The following is a 17361-nucleotide window of genomic DNA, read 5'->3' on the forward strand; positions in this document are numbered from 1 at the left end:
CGTGCCAATCGTGGACACAGCGGAAGCGCAACTCGCTTCACTGTCCGTGCTCGACACGCTGTCCGTCCTATCTCGTCGTAGTTGTCCCAGTGTTGTCCTGTCCGCTGTTCCAGTTTTCGTGTCCGCTATCTTCGTTGCAGTCTTCGTCGCCAGGTCTTTGCACAATTTGCGGCCCTTAGAATCCATGCCGCTACCATGGGCCGCCGGGGCTTTCACCCGGTCGGAACCCAGGGCGGATTTTCCCTGTGCTAGGGCTACCACCTGAGGTATATCGTTGTTACCCTTGTGCATCTCCATAAAAGTTTCTGAATGCTAAGGGCCTCTCGGGGGCGCGACTTCCCGTACCGTGCCGGAACATAGCACGGCCCCTGAGGTCACCTCGGGGGCCTTTCATCGGGCCTGTGCCGACTTCCGTCCCCTCCGACTTACCAGAAAACCCCGGGATCGTCACTTCCCGATCGAACCGGGTTTTCACGCCAAATCCGCCTCCTGAGGCCGCCTCGGGGGGCATCAATTGGTCCTGTGTTAACTTTAGTCCCCTTCGACTTACTCGATGTACGCAGCGTCGTCGCGTCTCGAGCGAGGGATTTAACCCCCCCGCCACTTGCAGTCATCATCATCGTCGTCATCGTCGTTTAACATACTTTAATAACTGTAATACGCTTTTATTGAAGTGATATAAATAATCCGAATAATTACATATATATGTTTGTTTCTCATATCATTTTGGAAGATGCGTTCATTTACCCTCTTTTTCCATTCGATAAAATCATAATTATCCTTCGTAAGGAGTATACTCCAGTCGTGCGTCGGAGCTGACACACACCCTTTTTTATTTCTATATTTAAAAACTTTGTAACACTGGCTCTGATATTTTTTCCATCCGTTCATTCGCATCATGTGTCACGGAACTGAAGGTTTGTTCACAGAATGAGTTGTTCAATGAGAGCCTAGTTTTCCGTATAATCCAACCCTTGTCCTTCGATTTTTGCCAATATCAGCTAACTTCTATAGGTGTCGGATCTAGGCTTCTTCGGTGAACTTCCATGAAAGAGGCAACAGCATACTTGCATCCACCTGCCAGACAAGACACTGAATTCATGGTGCTTTACACATGTTTTATGCCAAAACGTATTACTTTGAACATACCGTCTATTGCCACACATTTGGGACATTCTACAATTTTTTTTAATTCATTACCTACGTCGACTTTCGATGTCCAACGTACGAATTGCTTCAAACTTTGTTTTCTGGACTGATTTTTGTTCTACGGTATATGCTGAGCTAAGCGACGCACATGGATGTACCTCGTCGATGCTTCACTTTCTTTTGCAGACCTAATTACATAAACAGTATGTTACGTCCGGCACATTGCTTCGGCGTACTTTTTTCAAAATCTATATGATCCTCAACATGTGGAAGTAATTCCCACAATTAGCTTTCAATACCGTAACGTTTACGGCCATAAACAACATTAAAATATCGTATTGCCTGAACCGGCGAGTTCCACCCCTCCTGGAAAACGTCACGTAGAGACCAACAATGATCCCGAGTACAAGGTTCAACTTTCTTCTATTCAACTGGTACAAAGAACGGAGATAAGGGACTGCTGAATTAGCATCAGTAGCGCTCAGTTTGGAAATATCCCTCTTTTTAAGTTAAAACTATAACCAATAATTAGGATAAACCACTACCTTTGGAAACACCAAATTGAAATAGATTACTTATTAGAATGTATGAATGAATGTGTATACATTGTATGTAAATATCTCTTGTTCATATTTTTAATGTGTCACCGACGAGATTGGGAATCGTCGGAACACCGTTGAAGAGCATGAAGTAACGCTGACCATGTGGATTTGGGCGCCAGGAGGTCGCCCTCGCACCTCGTTGGCTAATTACCGTTGTAACTTATTACAACTGCAGCTCCTTGGACCCTCGGGCTCAAGAAGCCGCGTCTTTCGTCTGTCAAGTCGCGAGGTGCGTGGACGTCAACCCGTATTAGACCTTCTTGAGCAATAGTAGCGTTCGGAAAATCTCAGTTATGACCGGCCTAAAGTCTCGCGCTAATTCGTCAAATTAGAGCATTCAGTTATTCTGTTAGCTGCGAAAGACTCACTATCTTCTACGTTTCCACCTTTTCTGTGCTTTACTAAATCTCATCATTTCGAGAATAGATATTTTTATGCCATTCCATTTTCCGTAATTAAATTGAGTTCGGCCCTGATTCAACCGAATCAGGTAACTTTAAGTGCTAATAATAATAACTACATTAGCGTTTGTAATAAATAATCTTTGGAATTATCTTTAACATATATCAGAATCAGCAAATTGACACTTTCAACCATAGTTTCGATAGTAAGGTATTATTCTAAATCCACAAAGACTAAGTGACCGACGTTCAACATCATTCGATTCATCAACTCTTCCGAACTTGAGGTGAGGCCCTGGTCCAGAATTCTACTGACGCAGACCGACACGATCCGCCGGCTCTCAATCTCGTCAACCGATTCACCTAAAGATAAGTCAATCCGAGTGTTAATCTTCGAAATTGAACGAATTCTTGTTTCACCTTTACAATCAGAATTTACTTCAGTAATATTCATTTAAAAGCAAGTCTAGAATTGGTGGCTAGCTTCACTACCCCCAATTAAATCATGCTTACTGTTTCCAAGATTTAACCAACAAGCAATTACAACAGGATATATAATTGATTTAAGATAATCTAAAAAGAGAGATAAAATATCGAATAATCACGACCAGTCAGTTATAACCATCGTTCAGAGTAGATGTCCCTGGTACCAAATAATAATATCCTTTAAAATAGAATAACAGATAATTTGCCAAAACCCGCAAACGGTCAAATTTAGTCATTCTGCAGCCTCTCTGCATTTGAATATAAATCCGTCCGTCGGCGTGGATCGTTATATAAACTCAAACGCTTTATAAATTGTTACTTTCGGCTTTTATGTCATTATCACCATTCATTGTTATCAGACATTTTAACCGCCAAATCATACAGAATATACTTCATCTTTTACCAGTTAAATCATATTAAACCATTCATTTTGAACGACCTTTTTCCCATTTTCATTATTATAAAATTGCCTCAACAATTTAAACAAACCTCACAGACCTGTACAGGACTATAGCAACACGATCCTACAAATCACCGGCTTATCGAAAGGTAGGTATTTCTTAGTTTTAATATTTATTCATTGTCGTTACGTGGGAACTTGATTATTTAATTAATCATCAACTACCACCGCTCAGTACACTCTCACCCCCACGTAACAAGTATATCTGTTAGGTTATATATGTGGAAAATGTAGATGCTCGTTGATATATAAATAAATAAATAATTTCTGTTCTCTCTCCTCGGTATAAGGAAGGACATAGAAAACACAATAAATGAAGTAGATTGCGATTTATGTTCATTTTGAGGTTGTAATGCACTTTCGAAAACTACGTGAAGGACGTTTTGGGAATTTGAATGAATTTTTACCAACATGATACACTAAAATATATGAATGATAAAGCATTACTTAACTGTTTGCTGTCGCTTTGTACGTTTTGGCTGCGGTAAAATTTTTTGTTTGTTTTTTTTTTATCGAAAAACATTGCCGTCATACCCACATCAATTTTTGAGACATTGTTGATGGTGTAGCAGCCGAGGTTGCCTTTCGAAAACCAATGTCGATAATTATACAAAACACTTCTTATACAAAGAAATTTTCCGACATGTTGTGAATATGTTTATTACTACATGCGCCTGGACTACACACTACACATCATAATCACTTTCTGGCCTTTAATCATGTTCCATGATATAATGCTGTCGCTTTTGTAAAATCACAAATTATATTCAAGCGACAAGCGTGATATTATGATTGTGATCTTTGTTTAATAACAATGCGCTCATTTTTATTATACTTTCATGTAAACACGTGTGAAGTGTGAATCCATTTGGTACGTTCGGCCGATTCGGCCATATAGAGATGACGTCGCACAAGTAGCCCCACTTTACTCGTGATAACGATTATTGTCATCGCATTTAGCACTGATTCTATATCTATATACACCAAAAAGTGTTTGGTCTAAAGACGACGAAAATTCTTAATCGAACTGACGATTTCTACAATGTTAGAAATATTAGAATTGATATATTTCGTCTTTATGTGCATCGATCGTATTGATGTGGGGCCTAATTAAAGGCTCTGAAAACATCGGCCCACAAAAAAAAAGTGGTCTGTATATTTGAACAGACCCACCTACTTTCATGTACTCTGACGCGCTGAATCTGAATCTGAGGTCCGTTTGGTCCGTACACCCTCAAAATGTTGAGAAAAGTAAAAAAAACCGTGAAAAATGGAAAAAACTGCAGTTCTGCTGATGAAAAAAATTTCTAAATATAAATCATATAAGTTTTACATGTGATTCGATCCGCTGAATATAAATCTGAAGTTTGTTTTGCCTGTAGGCCCTTAAAAATATAAATAAATTGTAAAAACTCCCTAAACATTTCTATGAATTGTATGTACAGTAATAAAAATAATGGATTAAACATGATTACATTTATTCCTCACGTATTGTGATGCACTAAGTTCAAATAAAAAATCTGTTCATCTGAATCAGTCAAAAATTTACCAAAAATCGTTTAAACCTAATGTGTGCACCCGGGTACCCGGATGCCTACCTCGTCACATTTTTACGTGTAATTTTTTGAATTTTTTTTTTCGATCTAAGCCTCCGAATCTAGCAAGTTCAACTCTTCACGAAGAGATTCCTACAGCTATATTTGGAAAAAAATAATTCTTTGCAATGAAAAAATGAACTTAAATTACGGTTAGTGCCAGGGGACACCCAGGGTACCCGGGTACCCAGTAGTGAAAACTTTGATATATTCATCTGTAAATCAATGTTAATGTTAATAAATGTTCCCTTCTGAGCAAATGTGTCACTGCTGGGCCTTTGTCAACTTGAAAAGGGGGGGACGCTATCTAACTACAACTTCCACAAACATTTGGAAAATCTACTGCTCGATAAAGTCAATAAATGGCTGTGGAGCGCTCGAAATCTCCTCCACTGATCTCTCTTTGAGGAAACTATACGCTAGTTTTAAACGTATGTATAGCTTAATCACTTTTTGATCATGTTTACATAATAAAGTAAATCAATTTATAATGATTCTGTTCCCATCTGAACTCAAACAGTAATTAAAACTGGAGATGGGTACCCGGGTACCCCGTGTGCGCATCAACGTAGAAGAAGTTGGGTGCGCACATCTAGCCGAACAATAAAGTTGAATCATCTTGCGCATGCACAGACGCGTGAGGGTCATTGAGCCTGCTAACTTTCATAATTTCGTCTCGGTACAGTACTGTACTGTATCGTACTGTACTACTCAAAGAAGTTGCTTTGTTTGAAAGATATTACATGAATGTTTATCACCGGTTAATTTTTTGTGTATCAATACGAATGATTTTATTTTGATCGCTGTCACAAGCGGTATAGACGAAACTTTTCAAACTTGAAATATTTATAAACCTTGACTACGTAAAATTCTACCAATGAAACTCAATTCGTTTAATTTATTATGGAACCTCGATTATCCGGTGTGATTCATGTTGGATCCAGATTAACCGGGCCTGCTACGAAATATTCGTCAATTGATTATCTGCATATGTACTTTACAGTGTTATAATGACGGTCTCATGGTTCTAAATGATTCTTTTTCATTCACATGTCACTGTTATGGATACATGTTACAATAATTATTAACGGTTTTTCGAATCCAAGAAACTATGGAGTCCTGTTCAGAACATCCATGGAATTTATTTCTCCGAGTCGCTCACTGTCTTGTTCTCCCCGGCTAATCGAGGTTATACTGTATTTGAAGCTCATCTTAATTCACAAAACATTCAGCGTGGTGTCTTTTGTGAGTAGAAGTCGATTAAATGAAGCGCCATAGTGGATAACAGATTGCTATCGGGTTCTTTAAGGAGCAAACCTACAAAGCTCAGCTGGTGGAGAGGATGCCTTCCGACAGCGGACTATTCTACACACGACTCATTATTTGCAATGGCAGCCACCCGTTCGCTACCGCCGTACTTCAATCCGTAAGTTGCTACCTTGAAAAGTCTATGACAGAGATATTCAGGGAAGAGATCATTGCTTTACACAAAATGAGATTGTAACACAGAAAATAAATTAAAAAAGGCGTTGAATTGGAATTGGTTTCTCAAGATGTATGCATAACCTTGAAATTTGAAAAAAAATCTATACTTAGTTTATTTCATTATCTTGTTGCCTGCGGTCTTATCTTTCATTTGAAATAAAGATTTGAAGAAAAGTCCAAACATTGACCAAATTGTGACAATTTTAGTAGAGCAGGTCAGAACATCCCGGGGCGTTCTGCCTTCCACGCTTCACGGTGTATTTTGCCTCCTCTGTATCTTACCTTAGAGCAATACCCATTTGTCTGAGCAAGTATTTTGAACAAATGAATTTTTCGATTATAATTTTGTTCTCCTAGGTATTCTCGGAGGTAGATTTTTGCAGCTGCTTACCTCAATAAAGTAAAGCCGATGTTTGTCGGCATTATTTAGGTGTTTGCAGTCAGTGCTACAGTACAGATCGATATGCAGGTCATAAAGACGTGTTGTTTTTTTTTTGTCAATTCAGAGCCGATCAACAAAATTTAGGTTTCGATATGAAATTTATTTTTTTTATTGAGAATTGAAAATTAATATATGAGACCTCAAGAAGATTAAAAAAAAAATCATTTTGGAAACGAAAAGTCAATATTTGAAGTTGTAATTTTGAATTTTGTAAATTTCTTGATAAATACGCAATATATAAAAAAATCACAAGACACTTTCTCCACGGTAAATTGAATTTCTTAAAAAAAGATCTTGTCAGACTTTTTGTAATATATGTTATATTTTGGGCGATTTTTAGGAAAAAGTGAAACAAAAAAACCAAAATTCAATTGCAGCAGTTCTTACGCATAATATACGTGGCTCATATTTTGAGAGGTTATTTTTTAGGTCCCAAACAGGCATTTTATCGGGTAGCGTTAAGAAAAATACAACATTTTTTGTTGTTTTTTTTTAAACGCTCCTATAAAGAGGCTACGAAATGGCTCAAGCCAACGTATTCCTGCCGCAAGAGTTCAAAGGATTTTCTTGGATATCCTGGCCACGATGAAAAAAATTAGGTGACGTTGACCGAATCTTTGAACATCGGCGAGAATAATGAAAACACAAGATCTCGGATAAGAAAATAGATGCGTCATTCGGCTATCGCATCGTGAACTTACTTTTCCGCTATCATTGAGATTATAAAATGTTAGCTGAGCAACTGAAATGAAAAGTTAACAAAAATGAATATTGCTGGGCTAGGTTTTCAAATACTGTTTTTGATGACAAGTGTAAGCCCACAATAGTCGTGGTAAACCTCAAAATCGTCGAAGCTCAGCAAGCTTACTGTTTGAACCGTCAAATAACTTGTGTTTTTCGATTACTCGGAATTGGTTTGAGTGAAATTTGGAATTTTTTTTCACTAATGGAACTGCCGAATCTTGTTTTTAAACACTTCGATGACAGCATCCTGGAAAACAATAACCAAGCCACGAAAGCTGTTTGCAAATTTTCAATGGAAAATGCAGTAACAGAAGAAAAAATAAATAAATAAAGAACACGGTAGTTTAGTAGGTCTCACCATCTCTGGCAACAGAACTTGGCAAAAACGTGGTTTTTATTCGCTCTATGGTGTAGCGTCCCTCAGTAGGCATAATACTTCTCAAGTATTAGATTTCGTGGCAAGATGTTCGCAAGGAAATTGCAAGGAACCAAGGAAAAGACAGAATCGACAACAACTCATGAAGACGATTGTCAAGCAAATCATAAAATATATGCTGAGAAGATGGAGGTGGACGAAATAAGAGATACGTTAGTAAGGTTGAAATGATTCCATGATGTGAAATGCACTAGCTATATTGCGAATAGGGACAGCAAAACCTTTAAAAGTCTAGCCGATTCGCAGCCGTATGAACATACAGTGATAACGAAGAAGGATTCTATTGGGCACGTTCAAAAACGGATGGGTACACGATTGCGTAACGTAATCAACAAAATAAAGGCATCGATGAAAGACAGAAGGTGACTTGACACTATATCGACAAACTTACTGTCTATTATTCACTTGCGATTAGACTGTGTTCACATCCAGTTGTAAAAATAGAAGAAACTACTTGTTCAACATGTTTTCATCAAATTTCTATCGATGAGGAATTACATCATCATTATTACCCTATATATTATCTTATTACATTACACAGTACGGAGTCCAGGTGCTCGCGGTAGGGGGCAAGTATGGATGGCTTACTAAATCGGTACAAGCAGAAAGACCCTCCATTACACCTATTTATGAGGATCTCTCTCGAGATCACACGCATTGCAGCGCTGTGTAGGCGGTTTCGCACAAAATAAAAACGAACGTCTGAACTCGACTATTCGGAGCATTGCCTACTGCACTCCACAATAACTTGGTAACCAACAATCAAAGCTGCAGAAAAAACCTTTTAAAAAATATCACGACATTTTGTTGGGCGAGTTCGAAAACAAGATACAAAATGAATTTTACAATGGCACCATCACTGGTACCATCTCTTGGTGGATAGAGTGGTTACAACATACCACTCTATCGTACTGACCGCAGTCGGTCATGTCAATTTCTGTTGCAGTCGGCAATTTTTCGACCCTCTCTTCTCTGAGATCCTATGTTTTCACACACCCAAAGAATAGACTTGCACACTGCTCACGACTGTTTTCTACAGAAATTACATCACTCTCATTCACAGTACTGTTACTACTGTTTTCACAGTGTCTCAACTGTTCGATACATAATATAGTCGAACCTGGATAAGCGAGAGTTCAAGGAACTGCGATTTCTTTTTCGCTTATGGAGGTTTCTCGCTAATCCAAGTGTCTAGCTAACAGAGGTACAGGAGAGGTCTCACTTATAAAGGTTTATAAAAAATACAGCAAATATGTAGTGATAAACATGTGTCTACTGTATAGGTATTATTTATTAGAATATTATTTTGATATAAAAACATATAAACCAACATGAAAATTTACTTGAAAAATCCGTTAATTTCTTTTGCTTTTCTGTTTTTACATTTTGAGTATGTTTTTCCGGCCCATAAATTTTATCAAATATGATTTCATAAACAACCGCCGAATATTCAAAAAACTTGTGGAGCGTCTCCAATGCATTTGAAGCTTCTTGCTTTTTTGGTATTTTCTCTTCTCTATCCAAAATCTGTGATTGATCGGATTCATCTTCACTGTCATTTCCGTCAGTTCACGTGCTCACACAATTTTGAACAATATCGTCATCCGTGTATTTTTCGGCGGTAGTCACGTCGTTATCAATCTGTACGAAGTCTTCAAAAGTTAGCGTCAACACATTAACAGTAGATTCGCGAGACACAAGCCTGGCCCATTCGTCGCTACTAGTTCAAACTTCAATTTCATCTTCCTCTGGCAGAAAGTCTTGCTTAGCTAGACTGATACGAAACCCAGCTTTCTTGAAGCAGTTTTCAACAGTAACGTCACTCACTATATACCATGCTCTTCTTGCAAACCTCATGGCTAAAAGTACGTCAATCTCAGGGCTAATGTTTTCTTCCAGACATGTAAGAGTATGATTAACGACGTCTCTGCGATAGAAGTGGTTGAATATATGTATGATACCTTGATCTAAAGCTTGGAGTTCACTGATGGTATTGGCAGGAAAAAATGTAACTTTAATGTTTTCAAGTGTTGGTGATTCCATATAGGCACTACAGTTGTCAATGAAAAGCACGATTTTTTTCGCTTTATTTTCATTTGCTTGTTATCGTCACGTGCGGAGCGGTCTCGCACGCGACTCCTTAAGCCTTTACGAGAAGCGTACAGGTTTATATTTATTTTTTTGGTGGATTAGCCGGTGATCGTCCTATACAGGGCGATCCTGGGAATTGGGTAGGAGGATTTATTATCAATATTATTAGAAAATTTTGGCGGAATGCGAAGCTTTAATGAAATTTCGTGTGAAGATAACAAATAAAAATATTGGACGAGGAAGCAAGCGTTACAGAAATATTGTTATTCTAAATTGTACACACTCATACGATGACTCACTCTTCGGCGGTTTATTCCAACCTCGCTCACGCTCGTACAAATCCGAACAATGGCTCACATATACGATGGCGCACTCGTAACACACTCACAATTGAAACTACACGCTCTATGAGTTCGTGGCACGAATTGCAATAACTTAATATCTAGCTTCGAAGACTGATATCGTGATACGAGATGCTTAGGCGACCGCGTATAGAATTGGAGGACATTCCCTCTATTCGTCGGTGATGCGAAAGACTGATGGACTCTTCACGCGATAGCTTCTGAAGGAGCCTGATTTCCGAGGATGTTGACTTTATTCTATCTCTAACGGAAGTGACTTCGCTCGCTCGTACGGCACCCCTTGGAGCGTGAGACAGCGAGCAAGGTTTCCGTTAACGTTGCAAATTTGAAACAAAGGTTCGCCTCGCGAAGATCATCCTCAAGGCGCGTGGTCTCGCGCTGACCTCATCCCGGTGTTTGATTACATCCGGGATCCGGCGAGCACGGGAACGCTGACGTTGCAATGGTCGAGTGCGCCGCTGCGCTTTTATCGTGCCACGAACAGAAATATAAGGGAGTCAAAATTTAATAATTGTATGAGAATGTTATTCCTTAAAAATACATGAGAATACAAATCAGAACGATTTGTACTTCCATGCATTTCCCCCAACGTAATTCCGAGGAATAAAGATTATGCTTCCTCGTCAATTTATAATAATTTAGAAGTAAAAATTAATGGAGTAATGATATAGTATATTTATAAATATGTATACAGACGGCGTACGTGACATTAACTTCATTCAACTAATCCTTAAACAATTCTTCAGGTATCCAAGCTTTTGTATTATTCGCAATATCAACGAGTAGAGTTTACCTTTAAAACATCAAGGTCGCTTAGATGTCCCAATGATTAGAAGAGGGAGTTTGTCCGTACCGGTCATGTTTACACATTAAAGAATTGAACGTTCCTTACGTTGTTTTCCTGCGTGGCATTTTTCGTCTTTGAATATGAATGTTTCATCCGGTAGACACTTGAAGAACAAAGTAGTTTCATCGGCGATGTTAATATCGTCTGGATCCGTATCCTTCTGAATGACTTGGCAAATCTTCAGTCCATTGGTTACATATTCCCTGATCCACAGATTGACTTGCTCCGGTTGCTTTTTTGAAAGATATATCATGACGTTTCTTAAACCCCCTACTCAGCCATTACAAGCTGAAAAGCTCTGGATTCCCAATTTTGCAGGAAAGTCTTTAGACTTTCGTTTCAACAGCGGTCCATCTGTGAAATGTTTTTGTCTAAGGTTTGTTTCATCCATTCTAACAGGTACTTTTCAACGTCAGAAAACTCCGAAATCCGGCTCCTCTCACAAGGAAACTGCCAGAGGTGTCCCCCACCCCGATTTTGACCAGTTGAGGATATGTTAGTTTTCATCGAAATCTGAGCGATACGTATTTCTTTGTTTTCGGCGGAAAAATGGTTTGAAGGGGTGAAATCAGCCCCCAAAGTTGGGCATTGTCAGTGGATCTTTCATAGTTTCGCATACATCCAGTTTGAATAAAACTAATTGGAGAATAATTCCTATGACGAATAATGAAATATGCATTTTAGCCGGTTATGACGGCGTTAAATGGTCGAAAATGATAAGGTTTAAAAATTTTTAAAATTTTATAACTGAAAAACTGTTGTTCGGATTTTAATGAAATTGATTGCATTTGAAACAGCAGAAAAAAGTGGGGGATACGTGATCACGACCACCTCGTGAAAACCAATAAACGCGCAAACTCATGCGCCCAAACGTCAACCACTTTCCAGTCGCGTGCCACACAAGCATCAACCACTTTCCAGTCACGAGCCGCAACAACTGTCACCGACTTTCCAGTTGCGCGCCGCAGCAGACAGCACCCACTACGTCACGCGCGCCGCTGACGCTACCCACGCAGCCACGCGCGTCCCGCAATCGGCTTGCCAAGTTTCCCGCTGTCAAATTGGAGTCGCGGCTGGGATATGAGACCAACGATCTCACCCATCGTCAGAACAACTTCGGTCTCAGCGATTTTTGAGATACAGACTGCATTCATGGTTTACCACCACGCAACACCTTCAGTACGCTTCATCTACTCAACAGCACGCAGTCTTTTGGATTACCACACCTATCAGTCTCCCCTTCTCTTCACTGTAGCCTCCACCTCGATACCAGAGAATAACTTCAGCCCCTTACATCACTTGGAAACTAAGACCTTAACTTGTATACAAGATGTCCCTGAATTAGGGGACACGAACCAGCCAGCGTGATACCTGACTGAAATGCAACCGAGAATTTCTTTACCGGAAGCTCGTCCGACGCATGGTTTTTGAATTATAAGCAATATCGCTGGGCCAATCACAGTGCACCATTTCATCTGGATTTGCCACCACGAAAATTGCTGTTCTGTTCGTCAGGGTGGATTATTATTATTCGTTTACGAATTAAATATCGGCACCTCCCCTCTCTCCCTGTTGTACCCCTTCTCGGGCGCTGACCTCGGTATTGTTGCCGCGGCACACGCTGCCGGCCGCACATCCACGGACGCACACTCGTGTGTGTGAACATAAGCTAATCCCCAGCTACACAATACTACGAAACACACATCTACGAGTGTAAATAAAAATAAATCTCCAAATAAATCAGCGGATGTAAGATTTAATGTTATAAAACACTTCCAATCATCGATGTATGCATGAAATTAGAGACTTTAGATAAGTAATATGCCGTTAGGGTTCATAATTACTTATTCAATCAATCTGGCTTGAGATCTTCAGAATTATGCTTTCCGAACATTTTTTGTGTCTTTGGAACATAATTTTTCCACTAGTTTTAAATTCATCATTGACATCCGATTTTTTAATAATGCGAGGGAAAAATAACTCGCTGAATCGACGTGTCAATAGGTTTGTTAATCAATTACAATTCACCTGAGTAGATACAAAATAACTGAATAAATGAGAATTCACTGAATCACTTAAAATGGTAACTGAAATCATAAGAATTATTTGAGATATAACTGAATTAGGAAGAGTTGTAATAAGTCAAGTTACTTTGAATTACTTTAGATTCGTACCAAAATTTTATGTTCAGAGAGAAAAATAATTAAATTCAAATAAAAAAGTAATTTTAAATTGAGAAGAAGAAAATTCCGAAATACCTGAATTTGAATGAAGCCGTTTGAATTTGATAAATCTATCTGAATTTGAGGAAAAATAATTATTATTATTTGGAATAGAAAAATGAAGTCGAATTACATGAATGAATTCAATTAATTCGACTGAAAAAAATATAGTGTCATTCAAATTACAAGTTATTTCCTCGTTGATTCAATGCGCGTCTGGAGTGGCAAGTAACGTTAAAATTGTTGAGATCAATGCTAGTGATGGCCGCTTATCTGAGAATGATCGATGTATCGATTAATCGATTTCAACAAAAGAATCGAACACGGCTCGATTGAATTGGTAAAAATGAATCGATTTAGTAAATATCTGCGTGTAGTCTTAATATCAGAAGAGATATTTTGATAATTCATAGTCTTATTCAAAATATTTTTAAGTTTGATAAACTTCGAGTAATTGATCCTTAAATCACATACATCGATACTGTATGGCATCGTCCGTGTGAGTAAACAAGCGGCTTAAGGTTGACCGTGAGCCAGCCCTCGAACTTCCCGTTTTCAGACTGCAAATTCAAGGTTCATGGAACAAATAAATATTAATATCGAATTTCATTTTCCAACGACAAATTCAGAGTTGTGGTTGACGATTCAAAAGCTCTTGCACATCATATTACATAAAAAAATATTACGATTTTTTTTATTTTGAACCACTAATAATGAATCGACCATTACCACTTACCAATTTCTACCAAAATCCAAATATTTCAAGATTTTGTTTTACCATGTGAGTTCGCCATTTTGAATTTTTCAAATCTGACCCGAGATTCGTGATCATCGACCCTAAAATTCTCATGGCACCAATTTTCATTCAAATCCGTGAATTCATTCTCAGGATGTAAATTTTTTTTTTTCTCAGAATATTGGTTATTTGAATAATTCCAAAAGTACCAATCCGATCATAGCTAAAATCTTATCAGCTCCAAGTTTCAGAAAGCCGCGTCGATTGAGACGAAAATCATTGAAATCCAGTCGCTTGTTCTTGAGATATCGTCGGACAAAAAAATTGATCACATACATACTTACATACTAGGACACACTAGGGTGGTCGTTAAGTGGCTTTTTCGGAATTTCAATGTTGAATGGTCGTAGACAGGCTCCAAATCTAGACTAAACATTTCTCTAATTATTTCAGATATTTATTGTGACTCCCCATCACGCCTGCATGCTCCTGATTGTTTTTTTAATCACAAAAAACGGGACTTCTACGATTCCCGGGATCTCGCCGATTCACAGCGGTTTTTGATGAGAAATTTTCTCAGGATTACGGAAAAAAAATTACAAAAATCCCACCTGTTCACAAAGTTATTAAGAATCGATTTTAATACGAAAAAAATTAGGTCAATTCGATTTTTCCAATCAAAAAATCGTCAATCCGGAATCTCAATTTGTAGTTGGAAATTAAAATTATATATTCATATTCATTTGTTCCATGAACCTTAAATTTGCAGTGTGAAAACGGGAAGTTCGAGGGCTGGCTCACGGTCAGCCGTAAGCCGCTTGTTAACTCACATGGACGATGCAATACAGTATAGATGTATGTGATTCGAGTATCAATTACTCAAAATTTATCAAACTTAAAAATATTTTGGATAAGACTATGAATTATCATAATATCTTTTCTGATATCAAGACTACACGCAGATATTTACTAAATCGATTCATTTTTACCAATTCAATCGAGCCGTGTCCGATTCTTTTGTTGAAATCGATTAATCGATACATCGATCATTCTCAGATAAGCGGCCATCACTAGCATTGATCTCAACAATTTCAACGTTACTTTCCACTCCAGACCCGCAGTGAATCGACGAGGAAATAACTTGTAATTTGAATGACACCATATTTTTTCAGTTGAATCAATTGAATTCATTCATGTAATTCGACTTCATTTTTCCATTCCAAATAATAATAATCTTTTTTTCACAAATTCAGATGGATTCATTGAATTCAAACTGCTTCATTTAAATTCAGATATTTCAGAATTTTCTTCTTCTTAATGTAAAATTACTTTTTCATTTGAATTTAATTATTTTTCTCTCTAAACATAAAATTTTGTCACGAATCTAAATTAATTCAAAGTAACTTGACTCAATACAACTCTTCCCAATTCAGTTTTATCTCAAATAATTATCATTATTTCAGTTATCATTTTTAGTGATTCAGTGAATTCTCATTTATTCAGTTTTTTTGTTTCAACTCAGGTGAATCGTAATTGATTTACAAACCTATTGACACGTCAATTCAGCGAGTTATTTTTCCCTCGCATTATTGAAAATCGGATGTCAATGACGAATTTAAAACTAGTGTAAAAATTATGTTCCAAAGACAGAAAAAATGTTCGGAAAGCATAATTCTGAAGATCTCAAGCCAAATTGTATGTATGTAATATTTATTGTTCTCCTTGGGGTTACAAAGACTTCCATTTTCCTCTCCCTTCACCATATGTTTACATGTTTTCTTAACCTATTCGTATCCTATTTTTACTTCCTACCTTATCCTTACTCATTTTCTAATTGCCTGTGCCCTGTGCCGTTGCCTTGCCATTCCCTTACTTTCCCTCTCATCCTTTTCTTATTCTTCATCCTTATCTTCACTTAACTTTATCCTATTTTACCTTATCCTATTTCCTATTCGTCCTTATCCTAATCGACTTCCAATTTTCATTCATCTCTCACTCTTTCATTCGCCTGTACATTCCTGATCCTTTCCAGTTCTCTCATCCAGACTTCTCCCACTCCCTCCTTACCTAACATCTCCCTCACCACCTCCTGCCAGCTTTCCCCCCTTCTATCATAGCTTACGCACCTTTCCAATACGTGCTCCCATGTTTCCCCCTTCCCCCCGCACACCCTACACCTTCTCTTTCCCTCTTCTTCCCAGTACCTTGCCTCCTTCATCTCGCTTCCTAAACTGAATCTTGCCACCCTTGTCCACCTGCTTTCCCCCCATCCCTTTCCCAGATACCCTGGTATCCCTTCTCCTTTCACTAGCCTATACCATCTGTTGTACCTCGATTCCCTTATTTTCTTCCACTTCTCTTTTCTCTGTTCTTCCCTCTCTCTCTCCTCTATTTCCCTAAACTCCACCTCTCCCTTCTCACTTCTCGCGATTACCTCTCTACTCTCTGCTCCCCTTTCCGCAAAGCAACTTTCCCTTACTCTTTCCCATCTCGATTCCCGCCTCCCAACTTCTGCCTTTTCCCTTATCTCTTTCCAGCATCTCCTAGCTAACTCGCTGCCCTCCCCTTTCTCTAGCTTCCATTCAAAATTCCATGCCCTTCTCCCTGCCCTAATCCTTAGCTTCTCCCTCTGTAGTTCCTTCCTTACCAAATATCCCGGTGTTCGCCCGTTCACTCCTAATGTCCATCTCAAAAATCTATTCTGTACCGCCTCGACCGCCCTCCACTCCTTCCACCCCCATATCTCCGATGCGTACTCTATTACCGTCCATACCAGCCTGTCAAATAACCAAATTTTTTTTTCCCAATCCCTCCCTACCTTCTTTTTCCTATTCTCCATACCTGCCTCATTACTACCCCTGCCTTCGGTACTCTCTCTTTCACGTGTGCTTCCTGTCCCCCATTGCACTTCACTCTATACCCTAGATAGCTGAACTCTTCAACCTCCTCTATCTTTTTCCCTTCCCATCTCCAATTCATTTTTTTTCTTCTGCCACCTCCTTTCCTAAATCTCATAATCCTTGATTTCCCTACATTTACCGTCAGCCTTTTTCTATCCATATACCTTTCTGACTTCCTAATCATTACCTCCATATCCTCTTCACTTTCCGCTAGTAGCACTATGTCATCAGCATACGCTAACGTATATACCCTGCCGCCGGTCAACTCCACCCCACCAACCCTTCTCCCTCCCCCCATTTCCTCTTCTAAATCCGCCAGCAGCAGGTTGAATACATGCGGACTGAGCGGACATCCCTGCCTTACCCCCCTCGCCGTCTAGAACCCCTCTCCTTCCTTTCCCCC

General features: G+C 38.8%; 1 protein-coding gene across 1 annotated transcript in view; it reads left to right on the forward strand.

Annotated features, from left to right (window-relative positions):
- The window catches only part of LOC124293695 (glutamate receptor ionotropic, NMDA 2B), a 1867270-nt gene that overhangs the window by 1573715 nt on the left and 276194 nt on the right, over positions 1 to 17361 (forward strand). Inside the window, exon 17 of the mRNA XM_046735718.1 lies at positions 6003 to 6119. Within this exon, the coding sequence (XP_046591674.1) occupies positions 6003 to 6119 (117 nt within the window). The remainder of the gene's footprint in view (positions 1 to 6002; positions 6120 to 17361) is intronic.

Source organism: Neodiprion lecontei, chromosome 3 (genome assembly GCF_021901455.1).
Source record: "Neodiprion lecontei isolate iyNeoLeco1 chromosome 3, iyNeoLeco1.1, whole genome shotgun sequence".
NCBI lineage: Eukaryota > Metazoa > Arthropoda > Insecta > Hymenoptera > Diprionidae > Neodiprion > Neodiprion lecontei.